Source organism: Emydura macquarii, unplaced genomic scaffold, assembly GCF_026122565.2.
Source record: "Emydura macquarii macquarii isolate MOO-44397 ecotype Brisbane River unplaced genomic scaffold, CSIRO-AGI_Emac_v2 contig_554, whole genome shotgun sequence".
In the NCBI taxonomy this organism is placed as follows: Eukaryota; Metazoa; Chordata; order Testudines; family Chelidae; genus Emydura; species Emydura macquarii.
The window spans coordinates 9,800,892-9,827,615 of NW_027130691.1; the positions used below are offsets into that span (position 1 = coordinate 9,800,892).

The following is a 26,724-nucleotide window of genomic DNA, read 5'->3' on the forward strand; positions in this document are numbered from 1 at the left end:
TCATGCTATTGCAGATATAGGCAACTGCAATCTCATACATTAGAATGTCAGTTTTTTAAACTATATGCTAGCAAGAGTCAATGGAATTTTACGGCTTATCTCTGTGAGGTTCCAGCACCATTTAAGTGTGGGTGCCTTTTTTCTTTAACATTGAGATTTTTCAGATTATTTTTTTATTTGCATTTCTTATCCACAATGTACCAACTGGTGGTTCAAGTGTGGCTCGAGAGAACTTGTCTTGACAGATTCATTTTAGCAGAAAGATATAAAATACATAGTGAAGGGGATAGTTCATTATCTTCAAAAGGTTTTCTTGTCAGTTTGTTACAAAGGAACTTTAAGATTAAAATACGTGCTGTGCAGTCAGTCATTTAAATTCTGGTTAAATATTCTCTGACAACTTTTGTGTTTAAAGGATAGATATCATTTTGGAAATGGAAGCAATGAGATTTTGCTCTTACTATGAAATTCCTTTCATATGAAGAACTCACATATCTTTACAAACATGAAGAGCTTCACATCTCATAACACTCCTGAAATGAGGCCGTGTTATTACCAAAATACATATAATCTCTATGTTACAGATGGGGAAACCGAGGCACAGAGGATTTGTATAATTTGCCTCCTCTGTTATAGAGTTGGCAGTAAAACCCAGGAGCCCTGGTTTCCAGTTGCTTTCACTAAGCCCTAGGCATTACTGCCTGTCTACAAAAATGAGTTTTTAATATAGTTCATACACTATCAAGTTCTCCATTCTGCCCCACTGGTAATATCAACCCTAACTGAACAGATCTTCATTCCTAGGGACAGCTGACTTATTCATTTCTTATAAATGATATTTTAAATGAGACCAACATGCTAAATTTTTCATCTGTGAACTAAAGTTGTCTTGAAGGCATAGGCTGGTATTTAATTGCTGCATCACTTATGGTATGTGTACACTATGGAGACTATACTGGCATACTACACTGCTGGGATATACCCACAGTATAGACACAGCCTACACTGATCGAAGGGATTTTTCTGAGATGTAGAAACACCATCTCCCTGAACAATAGTAGTTACAGCAACAGAAGCATTCTGTCAACATAGCTGCATCTGCACTGGGGTTTAAGTCAGGATCGCTAAATTGGTCAGAGGTATGGATATTTCACACCCTTGACTGATGTAGCTCTGTCAACCTAACTTTTAACAGTAGAGCAGGCCTTGATATTCCAGACTGTAAATTATTGCTTGTTACTTCACTGAAGCCATTTCTAGAGTATAAACAGTATAAATATTTAGTACTTGTAATCTAGAGACTGTTACTGTGAGACTGCTACGCTGAATGTGTCTGACAGTAAAAGTAACGAATTGGAGTACTCTGTTATACTCAGTACCACATGGAAAGTAGTGGAGTCTGCTTTGGCTAAGAGATTTTGGACAATAATAGGTACTCACTTTTTACAAATGCTGAACTGAAGTATCGGCGGGTTTAGAACATTACATCACATAACAGCAAAGCTCTATCTTTTTCATTCACTACAGATTAAAAAGAACCAGTACAACAAAGCACCCTTGCATCCAATGAGTTATACGTAATTTGCATTATTGTGGGCATTTGCTTGGCTTTATCATTTAGCATTGACCATTACATTAATGTAATATGTGGTCCAGTTGACTGATTACTGACCTGAGAGCCAGAAACGCTGGGTGTACTAAGCTCAGTTCTGGCACAGATTCCCTTTAAGCAAGAAATTTAACCTCTTCATCAGTTTTTCCATGAATAAAAAGAGTGATTTCATCGGGCTGCTGGAAAGACTCCCAGTGATTGCAGTAGGCTTTGGATTAGGCCTTCATGCCAAGGAAATGCATTGAGACAGATAGTTCTTTGCATTAGGGGTAAGGTTTTCAAAAGCTCTCAGTGTTGACCTATCTGCTCCCACTGACATTAACTCTCATTTACTTCAGTGGGAGTCAGATGCTGAGAACTTTTGACAAATGTCACCCTATTTGTATTCCTATGATTACTGCACAAGTTGCATGCTCACTCATGAAGCAGTTGGTGTGAAGATACTTCACTGTTCTAACTGCATTCAGTAGTTTTGAAAATACTGTGTTACAGAGATTCCTCAAGACACAGACAACTTACGCCTGTTTCTTTTGATATGTGGACTTAGAAGAGTCAAGGACCCTCTTTATTTAGTGGATGTATTTTCAGGTACGTACCCTGCTGATTAAATATCTCTGCGTTTTCACTACTTTGTTTTTTTCCTCCAAACACCATTCATATAAATTTCTTGATGTTTATGACTTTACTATATGTTGGTTTTTTTCTCTGCAGAATGCTCCATAATATATTTATATTTTAAAAAAGTGTTCCAATAAACATTGATCTGTTGAACACATTATTTCTGTACTGTCTCTTTTCCTGCCTCCTGGGACTAACATAGCATTGCAGTCAAAGAGAAATATTTGATGCTTTTGCTTGTTGAGGGAGTAATTATTTTGCTGCTAGCATGCAATATTCATAGCAGACAAAAGAAGAGTTAACCTGTTTCAAAATAAGTTTTTTGGCTTATTGTGTCATTGATTATACATGTTTGCAGGTGTACTGAGGAATACTATTAAAGTTACAAGAAACATTCTTTTCATATATTCTTAGGGCAAAGCACTAACCTTAAATTGAAGTTTCTTCACATAGCACCTCATCAGTACCTCCTTTATTTTCTTCCTGTTTTTACAAGGTTTTTCTCGGTGATATAGTTTAGTAGTAGTAGTATCACACCACCCAGAAGCCTCAGTCATGGACTAGTACCCCATTGTGGAAACACAGAATACAAAGACAGTACCTGCCCCAAGAAGCTTGTGATCCAAGTATAAGACAAGAGACAACAATTGGATACTGAAAAGCAGAAAGGAGAGTACAAGGAAACATTGATCAACATGATAGGCAATGGTATTGTTGCACCAGCAGCCTGTCGTCAAGTTTTTTTGTCAGAATTAGAGAAAAGGAGGGTTTAAAGGAGGATAAGGAGTTAATTTTGCAGACATTTCTCAAGAGCTCCACCCAGGTGCAAGTGGCAGCATGGGAGAAAGCAGGAAGGTGTTTGTTTGAAAATTTAACAAGTGGACATAATTGAGTCAACAATAATTGATAGGTAGGATGAGGATGCTGGGAAGGGACTTGAAAGTGACGAAAAGTAGCTTATGTTTGTTGCAAAAGAGAAGGGGGAGCCAATGGAGGGATTCAAAGAAAGGGGTGACATGGTCAAAGTGATGGACTAGGAATATAATCCTTGCAGCAGCATTCTGAATGGGTGTGAATGAGGCAAGAATGCATTTGTCAAGGCCAACGAAAGTTCCAGTAATAAAATTGCAAGATGGCGAGGGCCTTAGCTGTGTGGTTATCGAAAGAAAAGGACACATTTTACAGATGTTATGCTGAAAGAATCTGCAGGATATAAACATAACCCAGATGTGAGGACTTTGAGGGAGGTTCAAGTCAAAGATGACACTGGTGGTTACGGCCTTAGTAAGGAGGAAGATGGTGGCGGTGTCTACAGTGATCGAGAAAGGAGGTAAAAGGGAGGGCAGATTAAGAACTCTATTTTAGCCACGTTAAGATTGAGCTGAGGGTAGACATCCACAAGGAGTTGTTAGAGAGGCAGGCGAAGATTTTCGTTTGGACAGAAGAATCAAGGTCTGGAGTAGAAAGGTAGACCTGTGCGTCAACAGAATAGGGATAGCATTTGAATTTGTGTATGCAGATGAGATTACTTAGAGATAAGGTGGAGAAGAGAAGGAATCCAAGGACAGAGCCCTATGGAATGCCCACAGAAAGCTGGGGTGGGAAATGAGGAGGATCCTCTGAAGGAGTGATTAGAGAGATAGGAGGAGAACAAGGAGAGGACAGAGTCATGGAAGCCAAGGAAGGACAAGAACTCAAGAAGAGCATGATTGATGGTATCAATGGCATCTGACAGGCCAAGGAGGGTGGGAATGGAGTACTGGTTCTAAACTCTGGCTAGGAAGATGTTATTCTTTGGCAAGAGCAGTTTGAGTGAAGTGAAGGAGGTGGAAGATTGCAGAGGATCTAGGATGGAATTAGAGAGAGAAGCTCCAGACAGTGATTCTGAATAATGTGTTCAGTGAACTTAGAGAAAAAATGGAGGGGTACCTGGAGAGGCAAGTGGTACTGAATGGGCTTTTTTTAAGACAGGAGAGACTAAAGCATGCTTGTGTTGTGAGGGGAAAGAGCCAGAGGAGAGTGAAAAGTTAAAGAGAAGGGAGGGGATATGAATGAGCATGAAGGAACTCAGAAGATGGGCTGGGATAACTGGGGCAAGTGGAGGCATTAGAGTAGGACAGCTGCACCTGTGGCGGGGAGAAGGAGGAGAGAGTTGTAGGAGGAGAAGGTGGGGACTGAGGGGGGAAGGACACATTGTATTTTATCAGTTTTCTTGTGACAAGAAATTGGCAGGATCCTGTGCAGAGAGAAGCAGTGTCACGCAAGGGAAGGAGGGTTTGAAGAATAAGTCAAAGGTCATAAAAAGACAGCTGGGTTTGCAGGTGTGGGATTCAATTAAAATGGGAGTAGTGAAGTTACTTAGCTAGGAATATGGCAAAACCGAATGAGAGAACACATTTGTAGTGGAGGAAGTCTCCTAGGTCACAGGACTTCCACTAGAAATGTTCCACAGTGCAAGAGCAAAAGGAAGGAGCAAAAGGAAGTGGAGGTTGAGGTTCAGCTAGGGTGGTGACTTGGGCAGATATCTGCTACTTTAAGCTTTGACTTCTCCATCACTTTTCCAAATTGGTGTTATTAGTATCACGAACTTGTCTCTGTTCTACATGAGAGAATCAGGTAATTACCTAAACTAAAAGTTTACTTTTACGCTTTGTACCATTCTACTCTCTCGTTTTGCTTTGTTGCTGAATTGATGCACTGATGCCTTTCATAGGCTTTATTCCTTTTTTGGAGCATTCTGTGCCTGAGATTACTGGGAGCTTTGTAAATTAATTCACTGACCCAAGATAATGAGAAACACTAGCTTAAATATCAGCTTCTTGAATGTTCGCTTCATATGAGTAATCATAGAACTCCCCAAACTCTGTCTCAGAATATACTTGACTCAATATAAAATCTATCCTGTCTCCCCTGCTAGTAGACTTCTCCTGTATCAGAGGTCTGGTCAGGAATATGGAATGGGTGTCCAAGGATATGATACACAATTCATCCTCAGATTTTTGTAAAACTACTTGCTCATTACTTTTTCCCAAGAAGACTGGGCAAGGACACTGGATTTGTATTTATTTTGAAAGAGGCAGGGAGATGGACTACAGGGCCCTCCAAGCCCTACATTTCTGTGATTCTATCATTGTTCAACTTCAGAAGAAGATCACGGTTTAAAATACAACTAAAAAGATGAATGACCAATTTGAATTTTAAGTTATTTTGTACATTGGAAATGTGTGCTTTTTAAACAAAGAGTAAAAGCTTTTTAAAAAGCTTTTCCTCTCTAATTGGAAAATGTATTTATAATTATTCCATATTCAATTATGATTATTACAATGTCATAATTCACACATGGCTTACCATGCATATAAGAGAAAATCCTGGCACTGAGAACAGGACAGGGGCCTAAAATAAATGTATTGTAGAAAGTAATGACAACAGATCAGCTTAGAAGGGAGGTGGTGAGAGGTGAGGAGTAGTAAAAATTATTATTTGTATTGTTTATATCCTATGTGTCTTTTTTGTTCTCAGTATTTCTTTTTGGTACATTTCACATCAACATGTATAAAGTCCAGCACCAATAAGGAGGCTCATGTGATGCACAGCCAAAATAAGAAGCCAGGTCTGAAATTTGATAGATCAATTAAAAAGCAATATATTTGATCATTACAGAAACCAGATCACACCAGCCAATGAGATTCATTAAGTAACTCTCAAAGTTCTAAGACGCTTTGGCTCTGTCTAAACCAGGAAAATAGACTATATTTGAAAAGGTCACCTAAAACCTTTTTAAACAGGGCTTTGTTTAAAAAGATAGACAAAGTTTGACATCTTAAAAGAAAGTTGTTAGCAGACTGTTGGTGAATCTACCAGAGAGCCTAACATTTTCAAACATGACTTATTTTCCTCGTTTAGCCATACCACATACCTTTTGGAATTGATTAGATCATCCATATCAAAGCAAGTCATACCTTTTACTAATTATTTACTTTTGAAAGACCCACATTCACAGCAAACTGCATGTTTCTCAATTTAGCTATATCGAAAGGGGGAATCCCTTCTGCCAGGATTTGAACTGTGGTTGTAGGAAGTCCAGGCATTCTAAATCTTAGCCCCTTGCAGCGCTTAGACCACTAGTCTGTTGATCCTATCATGCAAACCCTTACTACACTGTGGAGGGCTTATTACCATGAGTAGTCTGTTAAAGTCAAGTAAGTGTTCATGTGGGTGGGCCCTATTTTGGCGATGGAATCATTGAAGAATGGCATTTTGCAGAGGCCAGATTTATGAACACTTTATAACTGTAATGACTTTGCATGTTATTTCTTCTTTCCCTCCACCAGTAACAACAAAACATTGCATTTCCACAACATTTCCTGGGGGCCATATGCAGGTGCGGTTGGTAAGAATAAGTCCTGGTCATTTAGGCAGAACAAGAATCCAAATCACCTTCATTTAGTAGCCCCATTTCACCAGCATCCTGTAAAATGCATCACTGTTAAAATTATTAAAAAATAATATGAGTTTAATCACAAAGAAACCCCGCTTGAATCAAAACAGAGTGAGTGAAAGAAAAATAAACACTGACTTCAAAAACGTTAATGAATCAAATATTGTGTGTGAATGTTGGAGCTGAAAATCTGATCTACTTACCATATTTAAACACTTTCCACTAACACCGTTGTCCAAATTCTACATGTCTTAGTCATCCAAGTGCTCCTATTGATTTCAAGGGAGGAGGACTTGGCTCAGCCTGACTGTAAGATTATTATTAAACGTAATTTGTTAATATTAAAAAAAATTCCTATTATGTTTTAGAGTGGCACAGAAAAGAGCCCCACATCCACCTTGTTATCATTGGACCTGCGGTAAGTTGTTTTCTTGTTGTTATTTTTCGTTTGTTTTTTAATTCTAAGTAATTATGTTTACTCACACAGATTTATTTTAGTGGACAAATGAGATATTTGTTCACACTTGTTTGCAAATGGGAACGGAGTTAAAAGTGTTTGAACTTTTACAAAGATTCCAAGTACAACATCAAATTACTGCCATAGTTGTTTGAAGACATTCTGAACTGTGGAAATCAACCAGATTGTAATGTTCTAATTTCCAGAGCTTCCAATAGTTCAGTAGGGTCTGATGATTTACTGATAGCCTGAGGTATAGAGCTACATTTTGAAGGGAGTCTAAGGATTTGCTCCCCTTAAAGTCAATGATAAAACTCCGACATCATTCAGTGGGAGCAGGGCAGACCTAAGTTATTTGTAATGTGGTAGCATTTAGCAGCCCAGTAAGTATGGGGGCCCCAGGGTGCTAAACATTACATAGCTACATAATGAGGCTGATCCCTGCCCCTCCCTCTAACTAGGAGGGGATCTCCCGTATGTATGTTCACCAATTTAGACTCTTAGAGTGAGACTCAAATCCACTTACTCCCTTGTAACTTACACCTTTTACTCCCTGCCCCGTAACATCTGAATTTGGTCACTGAATGTAAGGATTCTAAGTTCGTCTAACTCACATGCCAAAAGGCAGGAACAGAGCAGTGTAGCAAGGAAAGTAACTAATAGGAGGTTGTAAGAAGATGTACGTTGAAGTAGCCCCAACCCATCTTTTCCTGCCACTTCATCCAGTGCGTTGGCATACGAGTTCCATCAATTTACAGTCTGAACCATTGACTTCAGTGGGCTTGGGATCAGGTCCTTAGACTTCCTTACATTCAGCAAGCAATTCTAAATTAGACTTCACATGTCATGTCTGAATTTGACCCTTGGGCCAGCTGACATCAGTGGAGGTAGCCTAGTTGACAGCACCTGATGACCTGTCCATAGTCTGGTGACTTTTCATACTGTTCAGCAGAGGGCATGTGTCGGTTTTGTAGATGTAGAAGACATTATTGCAATTGGAGCAAATATACTCTCCAATTTGGAATTTTAAATTCTGTCCATTCACATGACTTGTTGATATTCATTGATTTCAGTCTCAGAGCAAAAGAATTATTACATTTGACTACAGGACCAACTTTTGGAGGGGAAAACTGTCAGTTTAACATTTGAATTTTAATATTTACTAGGGTATTTATATCATTGGTTTAACACATGGAATCTCTACTGTAGACTCAAAAGGGAGTTGAAAGGTCAAATCTTGTAAATGAAATATTAGAAATTCATATTTCCATGTGAATATTTTATGAGCAGAGGTTATTCAACATTTTAAAAGACAGCAGTTATCATTTCTGAGGTTTTTTCAGAGAGTCTTGTGTTTTTAATAATATGCAGATGATACCCAATACCTACTATTCCCTGGCAGCGTTTTCAAAGTCTTCATCCTCCCCTAGCTTCCCAAGGGGGAGTCTGTAATTGAGGGGTTTTGTGCTCTTCATAACAAGGGTGGTTGGTAGAGTGCCTTATCACTGCATCCCTGGGCCTCCTCTTCCTCTTCCACCACTCACCACTCTGCTACATTCTTACAGCTTGACACAAAGTAGTAAAGAAAAAGAGAGTTACTGAAACTTCCACCCGTCTGGGCTCGGCAGGCAGGCAGGTGCACTTTCCCCAGGAAAGGCTTCTTAAACTTTCAGGATTGGTCTCTCTCCCTGTCCTGTGAGAATGCTTCTGAGCTGTTTGGCTCCCTTTTAAGCTCCACCTCCACTTAGAGCATGCTCTGTAGGTGGGATGGGCGGGGTCACCTGGGCCCAGAGTTGCTCCTTAACCCCTTCAGTGCCACTGTGGGGTTTATACATCCTATCACACTAGCCTTCCTGGTTATGGAGAAAATCTTGAAAAATGTGAACATAAAGACTCAAAAATCAAGGCGAATTAATGCCCAGCTTTATTTTTAAAAAGAATCTGATGATTTTTAAGACAATCGCATGATTATTTAAGGTCTGACTCCTGGTTTTAGAATGCTGGGGGGTTGGCAGTACTGCATCCCTGTGCATAGGGGCCCAGTACAAGGCCTACACAGAATTTATGCCTGATTTTGAAGAGTCATGTAGGCATGAAGTGCTGCATAGCCTTTGTGCTTGCTCCCTGCACAGGGATGAATTGAACCTGCTATGAGTGCCTTAAGTTGTAGTTTTGTAGCCACAGCTATTTGCAGTTATCATCACTTAGACGTCTGTTGACTTGATTTCACCTGTGACAATGAAGGCCAGATGGAGACCTGTTTAAAAATCAGAGCCCTATTGTTCAGTGTATATGCAACGTACATTTTTGTGAATTCTATCAGGTGCGGTGCGGAGAGAGAGAGACGAGAGAGATTTAAGAAATGTTTACCTAACTCAAAGCCTTTCGCAACGCTTTTCCTCCCCGTGGACCAGTTGCTCTGCTGCACTGATCTTACAATCACGAATGAGGGGAGCAAGATGGGGAAAGGTGGCTCTAAACCACTTTATTGCTCCCCCAATCCTGGGCTAGTTGAGGGCCAAATAAGATAGATCCTAAAACTACTCCAAGTAACACCAGTGACCCCCACACTGGTCAGGGGGAACACCATGCAGTCTGTCCTGCCTTCCTGATTCCAATATGTACCCTCTGTCAGGAAAAATCCTTAGCTACTGGGGCAGCTCAAAACAGCTCTCAATGCATTAAAATAGTCCTTCTCGGTATTCCTTTTTGCAGAAGAAATCAGTAGGTTGTGAAAGTTTATCTACAGTAGTCAAAGTTTCACAACAGGATAGCACAGTAACTCCACAGTTAAACTGATTGTATTTATTTTCTTGTGACCCTGAAAGCTTCCAGGTAACATGAGAAATTGAGTAAAATCTGAATGGACAAATATGATTTTTTCTTCTCTTACTCATTTTTGTTCTCTTTAAATTTCAGAATATATATTCCTATTAAAAATGCCACTGTATCTTCCGTCTTTTGTGTTTTCCTTTTAAACTTCATTTCTTTCCACTCTAATACACCAAAAGATTTGAAAGTGAACTGGTGTGGAAGATAAATCTGGAGTAGGTACAATGCAGTTTGTGCTTGTGACTTGAAAGATGCATTTGCTTCCTCAAATGAAGACTTTAGGCATTTCAGTTGTCTTTTTAAATTTGCGTCACTTTTTCCTGAATGAACGTCATTATGATAAGTAACCAAAAAAACCCAACATTAACATATACAGCATATCCAGAGAGGTTGAAGGATTGACCAAACTTTTAAAACTCTTAAAACTTTAAAAGATATATATATTTCCTTACACAAAGAAAAGGGAACTTTCTCCAAATACTATTAAAATATATTTGTATATGTGAGGGGCAACTAGAAATCTACATCTCAAAATAAATCTTAGCTGCATTATAGTTTATATTGTAACGCCGTTACTTACATTAACTCTTACACCACAAGATCCTGTTGAAGTCAATGGAGTTACTTGTAGTGTTAGATAGTATTCAGTGTGGGTATCACAATCTGGCACTTAGAAGTTATCATCACATAACAGGTTAATGTATTTTATTTTCTGTTTGCGTTCATTTATGGCTTGGATTCCTAAATCCCTTACTCGGGAGTAGCCCGTATTACTTGAATGGGATTGCTCATACGTTCAATGGTTGCAGAAACAGGTCCTATCAAAATATTCACACTCCTTTGCTCCTAGCACCACCATAACCGTTTTCTTTTACTCCATTTCGATTTGGAATGCTAAAGATGCTTGAAAGAGAAGGTAATTTTCAGCAACTCTGCCTTGTAAGAACAGGGGCCTACAGAATCTCTTTCTGAAAAGATAAAATCCTCTTGCAGAACTTTTGTTCATTTGAGCATCCCCGATTTCAGTTTAACCTCTTGTACGGCAATAAACCCCTCTTGAAATCGTCTTTGGCTAGATCACGTAATTTTTAACTATACATGTGAAAAGTACAGAATGTTGTTATGTTTACATTGCTATTATTTTTCACTGACAGCTATATTTTTCACCTGTCTGACTTCTCCCCATGCCCATGGAGACAGCTGTTGAGTTGAATATCATGGACTCTAGAGATGGAAAGGACCTATCAGGTCATATAGCCCATCTCCTTGATAATCAGCACTCTTCCAGATTATATGTTTTCTAGTATTTTTTGTAGTCTAGTTTTAAAGGAACCTACCAATGATGTTTCTACCAATTCATGTACAAAATTATTCCCTTGGCTCCCAGATCTCATTGTTGGGAAGATTTCCCTGTATACAGTCTACATTTTTCTTTTTTTTAATTCATTCCATTTCTCTTGTATCCACCCCCACAATCTTCTGTTATAATAAATAATTCCCCTCCATTCTTGATGTTTACAACCTCAAATAACTGTAGATTGTTATAACCCCACTCTCTTAGCAGCTTAGTCAGTCTATATATATATATATATATATATATATATATATATATTCAGCTCTTTCAGTATTTCCTCTGTGTGTAAAGCATCCTGCTTTAAACCAACATTTGCCTGGTATGGCAAATCACCTCTCATATGCACACCAAAAGTAGTCCCAGAAATCAGGATGTATTTGCATAGAATGCATTGGTAGGACGTATAGTCGTCTAGACAGTGATAGTGGGTTGTGTTTTTAATAAGTTTATATTAGTAGATTTAATAAGTAGCTTTGAAGCAGCTTGACTTTGAGCCTTGTTGGAGTGAAATAACCTCTCAGCCAGTATCCCAGACGTTGTGACAGTTCTGCAAATTCTTATTTTATTTATGAGACTATGTCCATCTTATGGAAGGGAAAGCAGGAGATGTGTGAATGGGTAAGGAACTACTTTTGTATTTTTGTACTTTTGTAAGTTAAAGGACAATGGGTCATAAGTTATGACCAGGAAGACGAGAGGCCCCAGTAGACAAGAGGCTATTGAGTTTCAGCTGTTTACCTAAACACAAGGGGTTGAGATCATCCTGAGAGTCATCACCTCCTGTTATTCATACAGTGTAACGTATTTGGGGCAAACACAGACTCACGGATGTGTCTAAGAAAAAGTACCCTGAAGAGAGAACCTCAGAAGTGGTCCAAGAGTCAGAATGACATTGCCTAATTGGAATTGGACAGTGCATTTGAGATGGGAGACCTGTGGTCCCCTGATCTGATCAGAAGAGCACAGAGGAGGTCCTGTGAGATCACACCACCCACCTCAGGTAAATGAGGAAATGTGCTCCTCTCCAAGGTCATTACAGTGACAACTCAATAGCTGATACTGCTACTTCCCCCACCAAAGAAAGCAGAGACAAAGACATCTCAGACCAGCCAGCTGACCCGAGAACGACAGCCACCAGCATGGCCCAAGCATAATTTTTTCAGGCCCAGTACAAACTGGTAACACGGGCCCCCTCCCACACACATACCACAATCCCTCATCCCATACATACAATCTCATGAGCTATGAAAAAGGTTTGAATTCTGAAATTACTGTTACATATTCTACATTTCTAAAAAATGCCCCCGCTTTGCTATTTTTGTTTAACGTAACAGCCAGCCTGAGAGTCCTACAAGTTTGCTGACTATTTTGTAACTTTTTGGTCATTATATAAGTATTATATCCTGTCAGTGTCTTCATTTTTTTATTCTAATGGATCAATGTAACTGCAAACATTTTATAATTAGGCCAATTAACTTTAAAGCTTTATTTTTCTGGCTTTTTTCATTGCAAAGCCATGAATTAGCCCCCCCCAAAGTCAATTTCTCTTGCAAGTTCACACTCAATAGACAAGATAACTAGGTGGTTTAACTGTTCTTACCCCACTGTAGAACGTCTGCAGGTTTTGATGAGTGCTAGCTTGCTGAAATTTCTTTCAGCTTCTGCTACAGTTACTGGCAGTGTGCAAAAAATTTGTAGGGCTATGCACACTTCACTGAAAATTAGTTGCAGTAGTTTTTTTGTAACTCTCATTTAACAAGATAAGTGGGGGTAGTTCATCTTCCGTTTCATTACATAACGATCCTTTCTTTGCCATACAGTAAAGCTATGCTGAGTTGATTAGACTTAAGCACAGAGGATGGGTCTAGAGCGACCCACACATCCAAAGCTACACAGCAAACTTTTTTCTTATATACATTTTTACCAACACTAATAACACATGCATTTGTAACTTTTGTTTGAGAGACAGATGACCATTTCTTGGCTTCCAGAGACGTGGCTAGGATGGAACTAAATAGGATGTTTTTGAGTCACATGCTCATCCTAAAGGTAGAAGAGCAAAGACCAGATGAAGTTCTCATTAAAATCATTCGTCAATATACCATTGACTTTAATGGGAACAGAATAAAGTCCCTCACGAGGAGAGTTTAGTATCAAGAATAATATTTTGGAGAGAATATTGAAAAGATATTTATGTAGAAATAGTGATCACAAATCATAAAATAATAGAAAAATCAGGGATTTTCCATATTGGTTCAGAGTATTGGTCCATCAAATATCCTGTTACTAGTAATAGTGAATGCTTCAAAAAGAGGCAACCACTTCCTCTGATATCACCACCAAAATACCCTACGATGCGTGTACAGTTGTGCAAGACTATTCATGGCTATATGGGGTAGAAATTCCTTCCTGATCCTCACAGTGATTGGCATACACCCTGAATCATGTGATTTGATCATTCTTCTCTTAACTGCCTAACACCCAAGGGTTAATGAAATCATTGCTCTGGCGCTGAAAGTACAAAATGGGAGTTTTAAACCTATATATCTGATTCTTTAAAAAGTGGTTTCTAAAATACTTGGGCTAAGTGTTTCATACTTTGTGCTATGCAGCAAAGTGCAATATTTATCTGACAAGCTCATCTGTAGACAACGTCCGTCACAATAATTATACATTACGTACTCATTCTAGAAAGAGAGCTAATATATTGACATGGAGCAAAAATTCAACCGTACTGTCCCCACGCTGCTTTGAAATGCTGTGCGTTGCACAGTCTCTCATAAATCAACTTAATATATCCTCTTCTTTAACCAAAAATATCCCAACTTCTGTTCTTCTTGCTCATCTAGTTATGATTTCCAAATGCCTATTTATAGGGGTTTTTAAAAAACCTATTAAATGAAAACAACAGACTTCATTTGTCTTTGTAAATATGCCTGCCTAATTCTCCATTTCTGCAGAAGCATTTTAATAAATCTAGAACATTCTTCCCCTTCTTGTCATATATTTTAGATTTTTACATTAGTTTTCAAACAAACTCTTCCACTACTGGTTTAAATGGTGTTTACCGGCACGGGGCTCACGTGTGAGCCTGACTCATGCTGTGGTACAAAGGAGGGTGGGGGGGTTGGCCTAAAATGTCACGTTACTTTCCCTTGCGGGTAATCCAAATGGCTAGATCCCGCACAAAGGGCTACTGCTGGGCTATTAACCATCTCCCAGTTTGGTCCCTGTTCAGCCCCCAGGGCAATTTATGTATGCTCTACTCCCTATTCAAACTGGATTGCATGGTGACAAACCAGCCCACGAGGACCAACCTGAAATCAAGGCCCTTGTAGCTTTAGGGGATGTACAAACCCATAACAAGAGAAAGTCCCTGCACCAAAGAGCTTCCAATCTATATAGGCAAGAGGGACAAAAGGGTAGGAGAAAAGAGTATTATTATTATCCCCATTTCACAGATGAGGCCCAGAGAGATTAAGTGACTTACTCAAAGTTACAAACAGATCTATGTCCAAGTTGGAAATAGAACCCAGATCTCCTAAGTCCCAGGCCAGTGCCTGAAACATAAGACCATCCTTCTTCCCAAGAACTCAACATGACTCTACCAAATCTGGTTTTTTATAGCATGATTTTAAAATCTAACTTCCACTTTAGAATGATAGCATATTTTTGCTAATATTGAACTGTGGAAATTTGTATTTGCCTTTTAGGTGTTTAATTTGTATGTTGGATTGCTAAATAAAGACATGTAACTGTGTCTGTTTCTTTATAGGTTGATCCACTGTTTACAAGTGAAGTTAATGAAAAAGTCAATAGGTAAGCAGCTGGTTAAGAGATAAGCAGTTATGCTCCTTATCAGTTTAAAAAGAACCAGGAAGTTAATTCTAGCTTTTTATTGTGAATATCGTTGTGTGCACGCAAATCCATATACCTTATGTGCACAGTTGTCTGCATGTCTAACAAACTAGTTCTGGTAGTTTGTGTATAAGGCTCATACATAAAATATTGCATGTTTTACTTTGCCAACAGTTAAGTAGAGCCCTCCGTGTTGTTTTGTGTTAACACACATCTGATTTAGAATTAGTTTTCTTCCATTTATCATTCATGTGGATATTCTCATTCCACTCTTCCCCCTTGCTTCTGCAAGATCTTACATGCTGTTGGTGGGTGGACAAGATAACCTGCATGAGCTCTCGTCTGTCTCTAGTTCAAGTGTTCTCTAATTGAAGGGTATAAGTTTTATAAAACAGAGATTTCTTCTGCAGTACATGAGAATCGCCTGGCTGGAACAGAATAAGAAAGCAGAGAGAGAGAGATATGTCAGAGCACAGTTAAAAATCTGCACAGTGTACGTGCTCTGTAATATCCTGCTGTGGGAGAACATTTCTTCCTGGTCCTAACTGAGTAGACAACCTAAAAGATCTCTTCGGGGCTTTCCATTGATGTTAACTTAAGTTACAGTGTCCGTTCTCCAGGAGTGGAGTATTAGTGCCTGATTTTCCACTGCCGTGCAGTTTGACTAGTCGTTTACACCTCTGCAAACTGGGTGTAAAATGCTACAGAATTAGAATGGTAGCATTTGGCAGTGTGATCTAGCGGAGAGGGTGCTGGACTGGAATCCAAAAACATCAGGGTTCTAGACAGAGCTCCGTTATTGACCTGCTGCATGAGCGTGAGCACATTACTTCCCCTCTTTGTGCCCGTTTCCCCTTCCATTCTTTGTCTGTCTTGTCTGTTTAGAGACTGGAAGCTGTTCAGGTCTGGGACTGGGTTTTTTATTTGTTTATTCGGCACCCAGCAAATGGGTCCCCTATCTCATCTGAGGTCTCCAAGCACGACTGTAATACAAATAATAGCTAATCATACTATTTAATTCAGGTGTATATTACTACACAAATGCTACACAAATACATTGTGCTGATGGAATCTTTTATCTAAGGATCTGTTAATATTAATTAAGGGTCCTAATATCATTCCTGTTTGCCCATGGGGAAGTCATTGGGTATGTCTGCTGTGCAATTAGAGGTGTGATTGCAGCTTGTGTAGGCCTTCCCATTCTAGCTTTAATCTAGCTAGCGCAACAAAAATTAGCAATAAAGATGCAGCAGCATGAGCTTCAGTGCAGACTGTACATGCCCACCTGGTCCCTCTGGGTATGTATTTGCAATGCTGGCCTGTGTGGGGTCTGTGCTACTGCATCTTCACTGTAAGTGGTACTCTGGTTAATTAGATTAAAGCTACTGCAGGAATGCCTACATGAGCTGCAATTACCTCCGATTGCACTGGAGACATATTAATTCTTAGAGCTGGAATCAGAACCATAATTCCTGACTGCCAGGGTTGTTTTAACTACTAGACTACCCCCAGCTACCCTAAATTCTGGGGAAAAGTTGATAGCGCATGCAGTAGGAAATGTTCTAATTCTACACATTTTACTTCTAGGGCACCTGGGGTACATTTGTTACAGGAGATACCTCAAGATGATCTTCACGCTGCTGTGAAAAGGTGCTTTGCAGTGGTGAACAGCTCCCTTTCAGAGGGGATGTCTGCTGCCATCCTGGAGGTAATTGCATCAAATCTGTGCAGTGTGTGCATCCGAAATTGCTTTGTGGCTCTTGAAATTTATGTCAACATTCCTATCCATATTTCAAAGCCAGTGAAGGCAAAACCAAAATGTTTTCTTCACAAGAATTAATCGATTTAAAAAATAAAAAAATTACGGTTTATTTTTTAAAGACAGGATGTAATTTCATCAAGCCTGTTAAATTAATATTACAGAACCTTAGGTTGGATGATTATCTGGATTTCTTGAGGCTGTCACATATTCCTGGTTTAATATACATCTCCGTATAAAGTTGCTAGAAAATGCTTTATTATTACATCATGTTACAGAAGCAAGTCTGAGGCTGGATTTGGTTACTGAGTTCTGAAGAGATTAGTGAACGAATGACAAGCTCATTTTATTAATTTACCACCCTGGTGGCAAAAAAATTATCCAGTTTATTTCATACCAGTCAAAGCGGGGTCCGCTCGCTCTCACAGGCCTCCTAGGATAAATCATAATTTACTCAGGCTATGTCTACACTTCCAGCAGCATGTGGAGGACAGGCACTACATGGATAGCTACATGCTGCAGTGAAAGGCAAGCTGTGTCCATACTTGTCACTGTTCTGCTGCCGGAGCCTTTCGAGACACCACGCCATTAACAATAGCAGTGTAGGTGCGGGAGGCACGGCTTGGGTGTGTAGAGAACTGTGTAGGGTACGTACCCAGGGGTTTCAGACATGTAGGGCATTCTACTTTACTCACCTACGCCATGCCTTACCATTTGCACTGCTGTTTATACCCGTGCTAGCTGGGACTGCAGAGTCTGTCCTCTGCGTGCTGCCATAGGTGTAGACGTACCCTGCGATTGTTAGCGCTTTTGGGCAGGAGCCATCTCTTTGGTCTGTGTTTGTACAGCACTTAGCACAATGCGGGTCCTAGTCCATGACTTGGATTCGTAGGCTCTACCTCATTATTATTACTGCTGTTACTAATAATGAAACTCCTATTGCTGTTCAGAACAAATGATGACAGTGTTCTCTTCTAAAATGCTTTTCATCTGCACATCCCAAAGGTCTTCATAAATATTAACTAAATATGCTTCATAAGATCTCTGCAAGGTAGATAAATGTTAGATCGGAACATGTCACTCATCAGTGAACTGCAGCCACCTCTAGGGTGAAAGGCAGACACTGTTGACAGCACACAGCATCACTGCACAACGTATTAAGACCAGAAGCAGACCTGCATTTGGGCAAGAGCTAAAGAAGGTTACGCTACTTTCAAAGTTTTCATTGCTGTTTTATTTTCCAATGTTGAACAATTGTTGAGCAATGCTGGAGCATATCAACAGCATCTTATCTCTAGTTTGAGATCTAAGAAAAATCAAGGAATACCGCAACCAGCTGACACAATAGGGGAAGTTAAGTAGGTGGAACGTTATCTGAATCTGAATTTTTCAGGGTATCAAAGTTAAAATGTAAACTGCCTTGAGATCTTTAATTTCTGAAGTGGTTAGGAATTCAATTTTAGATCGCTTCTAAAAAACAGCATTTGCATGCTCCTTTAGAGGTCTCCCATCCAAGAAATGACCATTATTCAACCTGATTACCTGGTGAGGAGTGGTGAACAGAACAATTGTGGGGATACCAGACCTCTGCGGGTCTCCCACAGAATCTGGTGCCTCTGCTGGGGATAGGAGTAGGTTTTCCACAGGAGTGAGGACTGACAGGATAATTTGTGATAATCTCCACAAGGATTTTCTGATTGAGATTTCTAGGTTAAAAAGTCCCGTCTCTCATGTTTTAATGTGGGAGGGAACAATCTGGCCTAGTAAGCAGGTTAATATCTTAACAAATGTTTGTTGAGTCAAAAATGTGAGTCAGTGTGAATTTACCCAAAAGAAACTATTGATCTCAGTTCAGGGAGTATTGATTACAGCTCTGCTGTGTTGAAGCCACAGTTCTGACAAGTTTTAGTTCCGATGCCTGGAAGACTAAATCAGTTATCAGCAGAATACCGATGAAGGTTTGTGTGTCTGAAATAGAATATCACTACGTATATGTAGCTTTCATAACTGCACTACTAAAGAGTCGAGTTTCACTTCCAGGGGAAAGCTGTCTTAGTCTAAGTGTCTATTAGATAGCTACAGTGAGTAAATGACAAGGTACAGGGCTGCCACTAAACCCCTCTTCTCATTGAAAACCAAGATATAAACAGAAAAATAAATAGTTTCCCATTTCTCACCTGTCAGTACACTAAACCACACAAAATGACTAAGCCAAAGGAGCACTTCTTGCACCAATGAAGGTTGCCTTTACCCCACATCTCAGTCACTCACGATGGTCATTTCTTTCTTTCTGAGTGTCTGTCTCCCATTGAAAAGTTGCATTTTGGATAAATAATCCCCCAGATGCTTTCATATGCATTTCTTCATAGTGAATTTAATTGTATTTCCTATTCATACAGTAGAGCCTTTGGTATTATTTTTCTACCCTCACTGGTGTGTGCAACGTGGCCCAGTTTAGTATTGTTCGTAGTTTAATCCACTTAAAGCTATTTTGCAGAGACTCGCTCCACTGAAAATGGAGGCTGTTCTTCTATTTTTGTAGTTGCTAAATACACTCAAATAACCTGCAAAGTAATTGAAGTGAAAAATGAAACTCCCCTACTCTAGGTGCAAAAATTGACCTGTAGTAGTTTGCTTGTCATTTTGCTTATACATGATGCTATTTAAAGAGATATCATTCCACCCACTTTCCATCTTTGTACTGATGGGATAATTTCAAAGTTTGTAGTCAATTTTGGATTGTGTTCATGCATTAAAAATGCATCTACTTCCAAATCTTCAAAACTGAGCTTGTTATGACTCTGGATTGTTTTAAGTTGGCCTCTCTCTTTCTCTCTCATGTATGTTGATGTAGTATATTTTATTTTGCTTCCTATTCTGGAGATAATATAAGGCAGCATCTGTTACTTAGTATTTCCGCCTCCACTGAATTTCTTTATATATATTATTTTAGCAATGTTTTCTTTGCATTGTTAAGAAAATGCTACCTGATCATTTACAGCTGGAATAAATAGGATCTAACAGAAGAGACTTGAAAATGGCAATGGCTATTGAGTTCAATTCACTTGCCTGTGAATACAGTATAACATGTTCTCATAACAAGACATGTTGTCTAATAGTCTGAGAATGTCACCGGTGTCAGGAACTCCTGAGTTATAATCCCTGCTCTGACAATGATTCCCTCTTGGGCTTTGGACAAGTTACTTATGGCCTGAGAACCCACAATTCACATTTGCTTTTGGTCTCCAGTTCTCCCCAGAGAAGTTGCTCAGCATTTCTGAAAGTCAGGCCATTAACCTCTCTTTAGTTTCTCCATAGTGCTGCTGTTAAAGTCAGCACCAGTTACCATTCAGGAGGAATGGAGAGAACTCAAATTATTTACCTTTACCTAGCTCAGTGAGTGATATCTGTTGGTAAAATTGGACCTTTTATTGCAACCACTTTATTTACCCAATCCTCATTAGGGGCTTTGTAGGAATTAACAAAAGTAAAGAGCTAAGAAGATGTCACTGCTAAGTATTATTCAAAAATCAATTGCTCCTTTAGGGCTCATACGTTCTCAGAGAGTAGGGGATGTGAAACCACGCGGACACTCCATTTCTTTCCACCACTCACAAACCTGCACTGGGCCAATTGCTGAATGAAGGCAGATGGGCACATCCATCTATGCTAACATAACCTGAGTTGACCCCGGAGCTCACATGATGGTGATATAAAGAGTGGGTACCCCTTCAAAAGTCGGAGCATGCTGGCTTATGCTCACATCCAATGAGGTACCAAGCTAAAGTCACCAACTGTGTATGAAAGATGAGCAAATGGGACCATGCAGTGGACTGGGACTCAAGAGATCTGGGTCCAGTTTTTGGTTCAGTCACAGGTTTCATGTCTGACCTTGGGCAAGTTACTTAATCTCATTCCCCATCTATAAACTGGGGATAATAGCTCACATAGGAGTTGTGAGAATAAAATCGACTAATGATTTTGATGTGCCCAGATATTGTGGTAATGAAGGCCATATAAAAATGCCTCTACGGGTAGAGCACTTTTATTTGTTAACTCTCTTTAAAGACAATAGGAAGCTCAGTCCAGTTTAAAATTGATGACTTGTCTTCCATTGATCTCAATGAGAGTAGAATCAAGCCCCCGATTTTCCATTAAGAAACTTCATGAGGCTAGCACTTTTTAGTGACATTGACCCTCGAGCCACCTAATGCCTCTTATAAATGTAGAATGATTTTGATTTTGTATTAATTTGCTCTGGATAATTATACAGTTGGTTTTAATAGTACAGTGGAACCATCTCCCTTAAAAATCCCTCTCTTGAAAGAAGTGTCAATTTAATTAGGCAAACCCTCTACTTAACATGGCCGACGGTAGGAAGAGACATCTGTCAGGATCTTGTTTTATTAACAAGGTAAAACAAACTAAAACATTTTGGATCAGAGATGGAATAAACATTGTGTGAAGGTTTAAAAACCAAAATTCCTATATACTAGGAAATTTAAAATTTAGCAAGGTCACGTACCCTGCAAACGCTTACGCACATGCTTAACTTTATTACCATGAGTCATTAGTTGTCCCTTCAAACTATCAAATCATGTCTGGTTCAAATCTAGTTCTGGTTTGAAGTGACCAGAAATCATTACTATCTGATTGTTTGATCTAGCTTACCTGGTCATCTACTTTACCTGGTCATCTTTCCTCCCCTCTAAAATTTACTTAAACTGTTGTAAAAATCATGAGATCTTGCTGGAATTAAAAAAACCCAAACCAATGAACCAATTAAAGGAAACTCAGCACGGAAATGGAAGAATCAATGGTGTCCACCCTCTACTCCATTGTATTGTAATGCAAAACCCAATCTCAGCTATTATGTGAAGCCCAGATCTGGTGTCTTGGAACAACCCACAGAAAGCAAAGAAGAAAACAAAACAAAACTGCAGGACAGGGGGTAAAAAGTGAGGGGATACCAAAATGACGCAAACAGAAAGTGCTATAAGGCAGAAAATGAAGGATACTCCAAAAAGCCCGTTCAATGAATAAAAACTGTAATTCCCTCCTCCAAACTTAGCATTGCTAGTTAGAAATCCTTATTGCATACCATGCCTGAAAAAGTAACTTTACATCTTGCATCTTTCTCAAATTACTCTAAAACACAGTTGCAGTTAGGATAATGTAACAAAATAGAGAGCCATCAGAATAAATTTACGTTAACCCACTGTTAAGTCAGTAAATTATATATATATATATTCAGCAATACAAATTATTCTTTTTACTGCTTAAAAATAGAGTAAGCATCTAAATTAAATTCAATGCCACTTAATGCAGTAATTATTTACACCACAATCCATTTGTGTAAGACTGGCTGGTGTGAAGCCAACTTCTTGTCTTACCCAGTTGGCCATCTGGTCTATCTTTCAGTGCCTGTAATTCATCAGTACCTATGTGATTCCAGGAGTCAGAGTTTTCCAGCTATTGTATTTATCGTCTTCAGTCTCCAGCTAGCAAGGACATCAAGCTCTTTCTCCAGCGGGTTCAGAAATGAAATATAAACTAAAGCCCAAATCCTCAAAAGTTTTGTTCGTTAGTGGTTGAGGTATTGTTTTAAGTCTTGTCCAGATTCAAAAACAAAAGACTTATTTGTCTTCCTCATTTCTTCCCCCCTTAGTATTTTTTTTTCAATGCTACTTCTGCTGAAGGAAAATTGCTCCCCATCAGAGACTGTAATGACAGTAATTAAAAATATGTTCTCTCCAAAGTGACAGTGAATCAGTATGAAATGAAATGAACATTTTGGAGAGTGAATTTCTTTCCATTGTTTGACACTGTGATAATTGTACAAGATGAGCCATTATACATTCAGGGTTTGCGTATTTCAAGATTTCCAAATCCAGCAATGGTAATTAAAATTTCACATCAGGGCTTGACAAATGCATGAGTAGGCGGTGAGTAGGGACTTTCCTTGGGTGACTGGGGCTTACACGCTGGTTTCTGTACACTTACACTCTAGTTCAAAAGTTTCTAGCCTTGATCTTTATTATGGAGATGATTTACTGGAGGTGAACTGATGCAGTGCTGCATCTATGCTCCTGATCTACAGACAGCCTGAAATGATATGAGAACCCTCTTGAGACTATATGCTCCTCCATGTACGCTTAGATAGAAGGGCGTCCGCAGCCACATAAGGGGAGGGCAGTTCTGCTTCTGCAACATGCTATCTGACTTTGCAAAAGCCTGGCCTTGGGGGTTCTGTGGGTGTTCAGCTCTGCAGCCCTGGAGGGAATGGGCCAGATTCTTCCCCACAAAAACTCCTGGATTTCAGTAACCATTTTAGAGGCCAAAAGTTATTTTGAGAAAATGGAAATCTGCACTTCCTCCCTGATACACAGACCAGCTTAGTGAGCTCACTACAACTGCATTGAGGGAAAGAATGACTGTAATAGAAATGCTTGGAAAAAAGATGAGGATGTCTGGTCACTCAGGAAACTATTGCGTACCTTTGCAGTTCAGTACATATTAGTCCCCGATAGTCATAGGTTATGTTCTCACTTATTTATCTATTTGGTCACTTTAATAATTGATGACCTCTGTGGGTTCAGGTTTTTTGTTTGTGTTCTGTTTCTTTGCAGGTTTTGCAAATAATGAATGTTGAAGTTTGTTATTTAGAGGTTATTTCCATCTTGTGCTTGTAGTTATAGTTTTTTCATGATGTGTTTATATTTTATACAAAAACAATAAGAATAAAGTAAAAAAGAACTCCTGGGGGAATCTGATACAAACTACAGTTAGAGGCTGTATTAGTTTGTGCCAGCCGCACTCCTCCATGCTCTGGACCCTCCTTTAGAAAGCAAGATCTAAGAGAAGCCACGATCAGGAAGCTGAGCCATGCTCAAATGTGGGAGCCGTGTTCAACAAGGCCCAGTGGGAGCCGGGGCAGCAGAGAAGAGGCCAAGGCATCCCCATGGATGTCCTTGCCTTCTAGCTGATCCCTTGATAACTGCAAAGATTTTGAAAGATGTGTGGATCACAGCTCCTCACTTCTTCTGTGGAATGAGAGAACAAAGATCCCTGTGTCGGGGAGTATTGGCCCCTTCAGGGTAGCTGTGAACTGTCTCTATTCAACTCCCTGCCATGTCAACTGTGGCAGTGAAAGTGACAGGCTTCACTCTGAATCTTTGTTTTAACTCCTCAGTTCCTGCTATATGTTAGGAACTTCCAGGAGTTTTCAGCCTCCCCCTGTGCCAATAAGCCCTGTGTACTTTGCACACCGGCCATAAGAAAGATGAGCATCAATCCAGTGACCCACCAGATGGTCGGTAAAAGGCTATTTCAGATATTATTTTGAAAGCGATGAGTCCCGATTGCCAAAAACAATGCGGCCAGCTGTGTATTTTAACGACGTTCCATAAAGTGGTTAATGTGAGATTTAAAAAAAAAACTATTGGGGGGGAGGGACAGTTTTGGAGGCAGATTTCTTACTAGGGCTGTATTTTCGTTTCTCACCACAAACTCCTCTTAAAATTGTTGAACCCTAACTAACGACATCTTCTTTTTTCTCCACATTCTTTAGGCAATGGATTTAGATGTTCCAGTGCTGGCAAGGAATATTCCTGGGAATGCAGCAATAATACAACATAAAGAGACAGGACTATTATTTACAGATCCCCAGGTAACAACAACAACAAAAATCAAAATAGAGCATAACGAAACCACCCACCCTTAGGACGTTTTGTTCCCTTTCCAAAAAATATTTTCCTTTGTCATTAACTGCTGCTCTGCTCATGGTGACTTTCAGCAGTTATTTCTCTTATTCTCTTTACAAATCTACAAGCCTAACCTGCTTTTAATGAAGTGCTGTTACTATCTCACGCATTCTTTGTAGTTCACTGAATGCTAGGGAGTCAGCCTTACTGAATGCTTCTTTCTCGTTTAAGAACCTGCCACTGGCTAGAATGCAGCTCAGCTGAGATCTTATCAGCTGCTTTAATTTAGTTTTGGGGTTTCTTAGGCAAACCCTACAATAGATGCTGTGCAGATGTCATATTTCCCTTCAGGCACTAGCTGAAATGTGAACTTATATTGAAGAAGCAGTGGATCACAAAATCCAAAAGGGCTGTGAGCGTGAAAGTTAGGATAATATGGTCATTGCTAGGAGTATAGATAATGTTAATATCAAGAATTATTAGGTCATGAATAATAGGAGGGCAGAAAATAGATAACAGTTACATAGAAAGTAAAGAATGTTTTGTGCTGTGTGTGTGTAAGTTCTAGAGATTCCTTGATTTGTGTTTGTCATTATCCAATGTGGTTTTCTGTTTTGTCATTGTCTTTGTGCATTGTGTGCATAAGAGACTCTGCCACAAATTCTTTCCGGTCTTGAGCAAATCACTTAATTTTTCTGCCTCACTTTCCCCATCCTTAAAACAGAGAAGGTAATACCATAGGAATATGGCAAAGGTTAATTAGTGCTTTGAAAATTAAAAGGGCTATACACAAGCTTAATTTTATCTAAAGTCTTTAAAAAATTATGAAGGTTCTTTAAATTCAAAAAACACATAGGCTGCTTTTTTCCCATACAGTCATCAGCTTTGATAATGGAGAAGGGAAGATTCAATGACTAGAAATAGACACCAATATTTTTAACTCATGATCTAAGAAAGATAGACCAGCTGATGTTTTCATTAGAGGGAGAAACTTATTCTGCAGGACATTTGTTTGATGTAGTATCCTAGATAGTCACCAGGGTCCAATGCAAATCTCATTGGAGTTGGACTGGGCCAATATTCTTTAAACTGCAAAATCTCTTCTCATCATGAGTGTGACAGAGAGGTTTGTACTGTAGTTTCAGTTTGTTTGGCATGTCAATGTATTGGATTATTGCTCAGTTATTATGTCTGCAATACTGATGGAATTAAATTCTATTAATGGCTGTGAGAAAAATCTATTACAATCTAATATATAGTTTTCAAAGTGTCCATGTTCCCACTGTATGTGAAGAGCATTGTTTTTACAAATCAGACAATATCCCAGTTAAGCTAATTAGAAGGTTTGGGGAGTTCTTTGTGGTTGAGAGGTATGAATCTGTTTGTTACATAAACCAGAGTTTACTAATACCAACCTACAGCTAAACATGGTCATTTTTTATCCAACCTCAAATAAAATAAAACTTCTTTGAACAGCCTATTTGCTCGTTTTGCAAAGTGGAAATGCATTATATTTACCAGCTTTGCAATATGGGTATGATTAATGCATGCTATTAAGCATGGTCTCGGGAAGGTGAATTCTTTTTATTTTCATTAGTTTTTTAACTGAAAAAATTATTTCAAGTAACATTTGTCTCTGGAGAATTCACTTATTGTTCCCTATGGTTTTCACAATCGGATCTTTGTTAATTACGGCAATTTGTTTTCCTTTGGGTTTTTTTAAATTACTCTCTGGGTGGCAGAGGCAGAGCTGTCCTAAACTGTTTTATGTACTTAAACCCTGATTCTGCAACTATGCCTGCATGGAGCCCCATTGACTTCAGTGGGGTTCCTCACAGGCCCAGTGGTCCCTTTGCATGGATGCAGTTGCAGGATGGGGGTCTAACTGAAACGCATACTGGTGGCCTTCGAACACATCCAATGCCTCCCACAACCTTTCAGTTATTGAGCTGAAACTCAAATACCGATTTCACATAGGCCCTGATCATGAAACAGGCTAAGCTCACACATAAGCCTTTGCAGGAGCAGATCAAGATCAATTTAACAAAGATAAATGCTACAACAACATACCTAAATACTGACTCCCTCATCTA

General features: G+C 39.3%; 1 protein-coding gene and 1 long non-coding RNA gene across 2 annotated transcripts in view; one reads left to right on the forward strand and one right to left on the reverse strand.

The window, feature by feature from the left end:
• Positions 1 to 26,724, forward strand: part of GLT1D1 (glycosyltransferase 1 domain containing 1) — a 78,522-nt gene that overhangs the window by 41,264 nt on the left and 10,534 nt on the right. Inside the window, exons 7-11 of the mRNA XM_067539746.1 lie at positions 2,105 to 2,200; positions 7,037 to 7,086; positions 15,087 to 15,130; positions 16,757 to 16,877; positions 24,499 to 24,597. Of these exons, the coding sequence (XP_067395847.1) occupies positions 2,105 to 2,200; positions 7,037 to 7,086; positions 15,087 to 15,130; positions 16,757 to 16,877; positions 24,499 to 24,597 (410 nt within the window). The remainder of the gene's footprint in view (positions 1 to 2,104; positions 2,201 to 7,036; positions 7,087 to 15,086; positions 15,131 to 16,756; positions 16,878 to 24,498; positions 24,598 to 26,724) is intronic.
• Positions 1 to 26,724, reverse strand: part of LOC137147525 (uncharacterized) — an 89,698-nt gene that overhangs the window by 31,692 nt on the left and 31,282 nt on the right. The window lies entirely within an intron of this gene.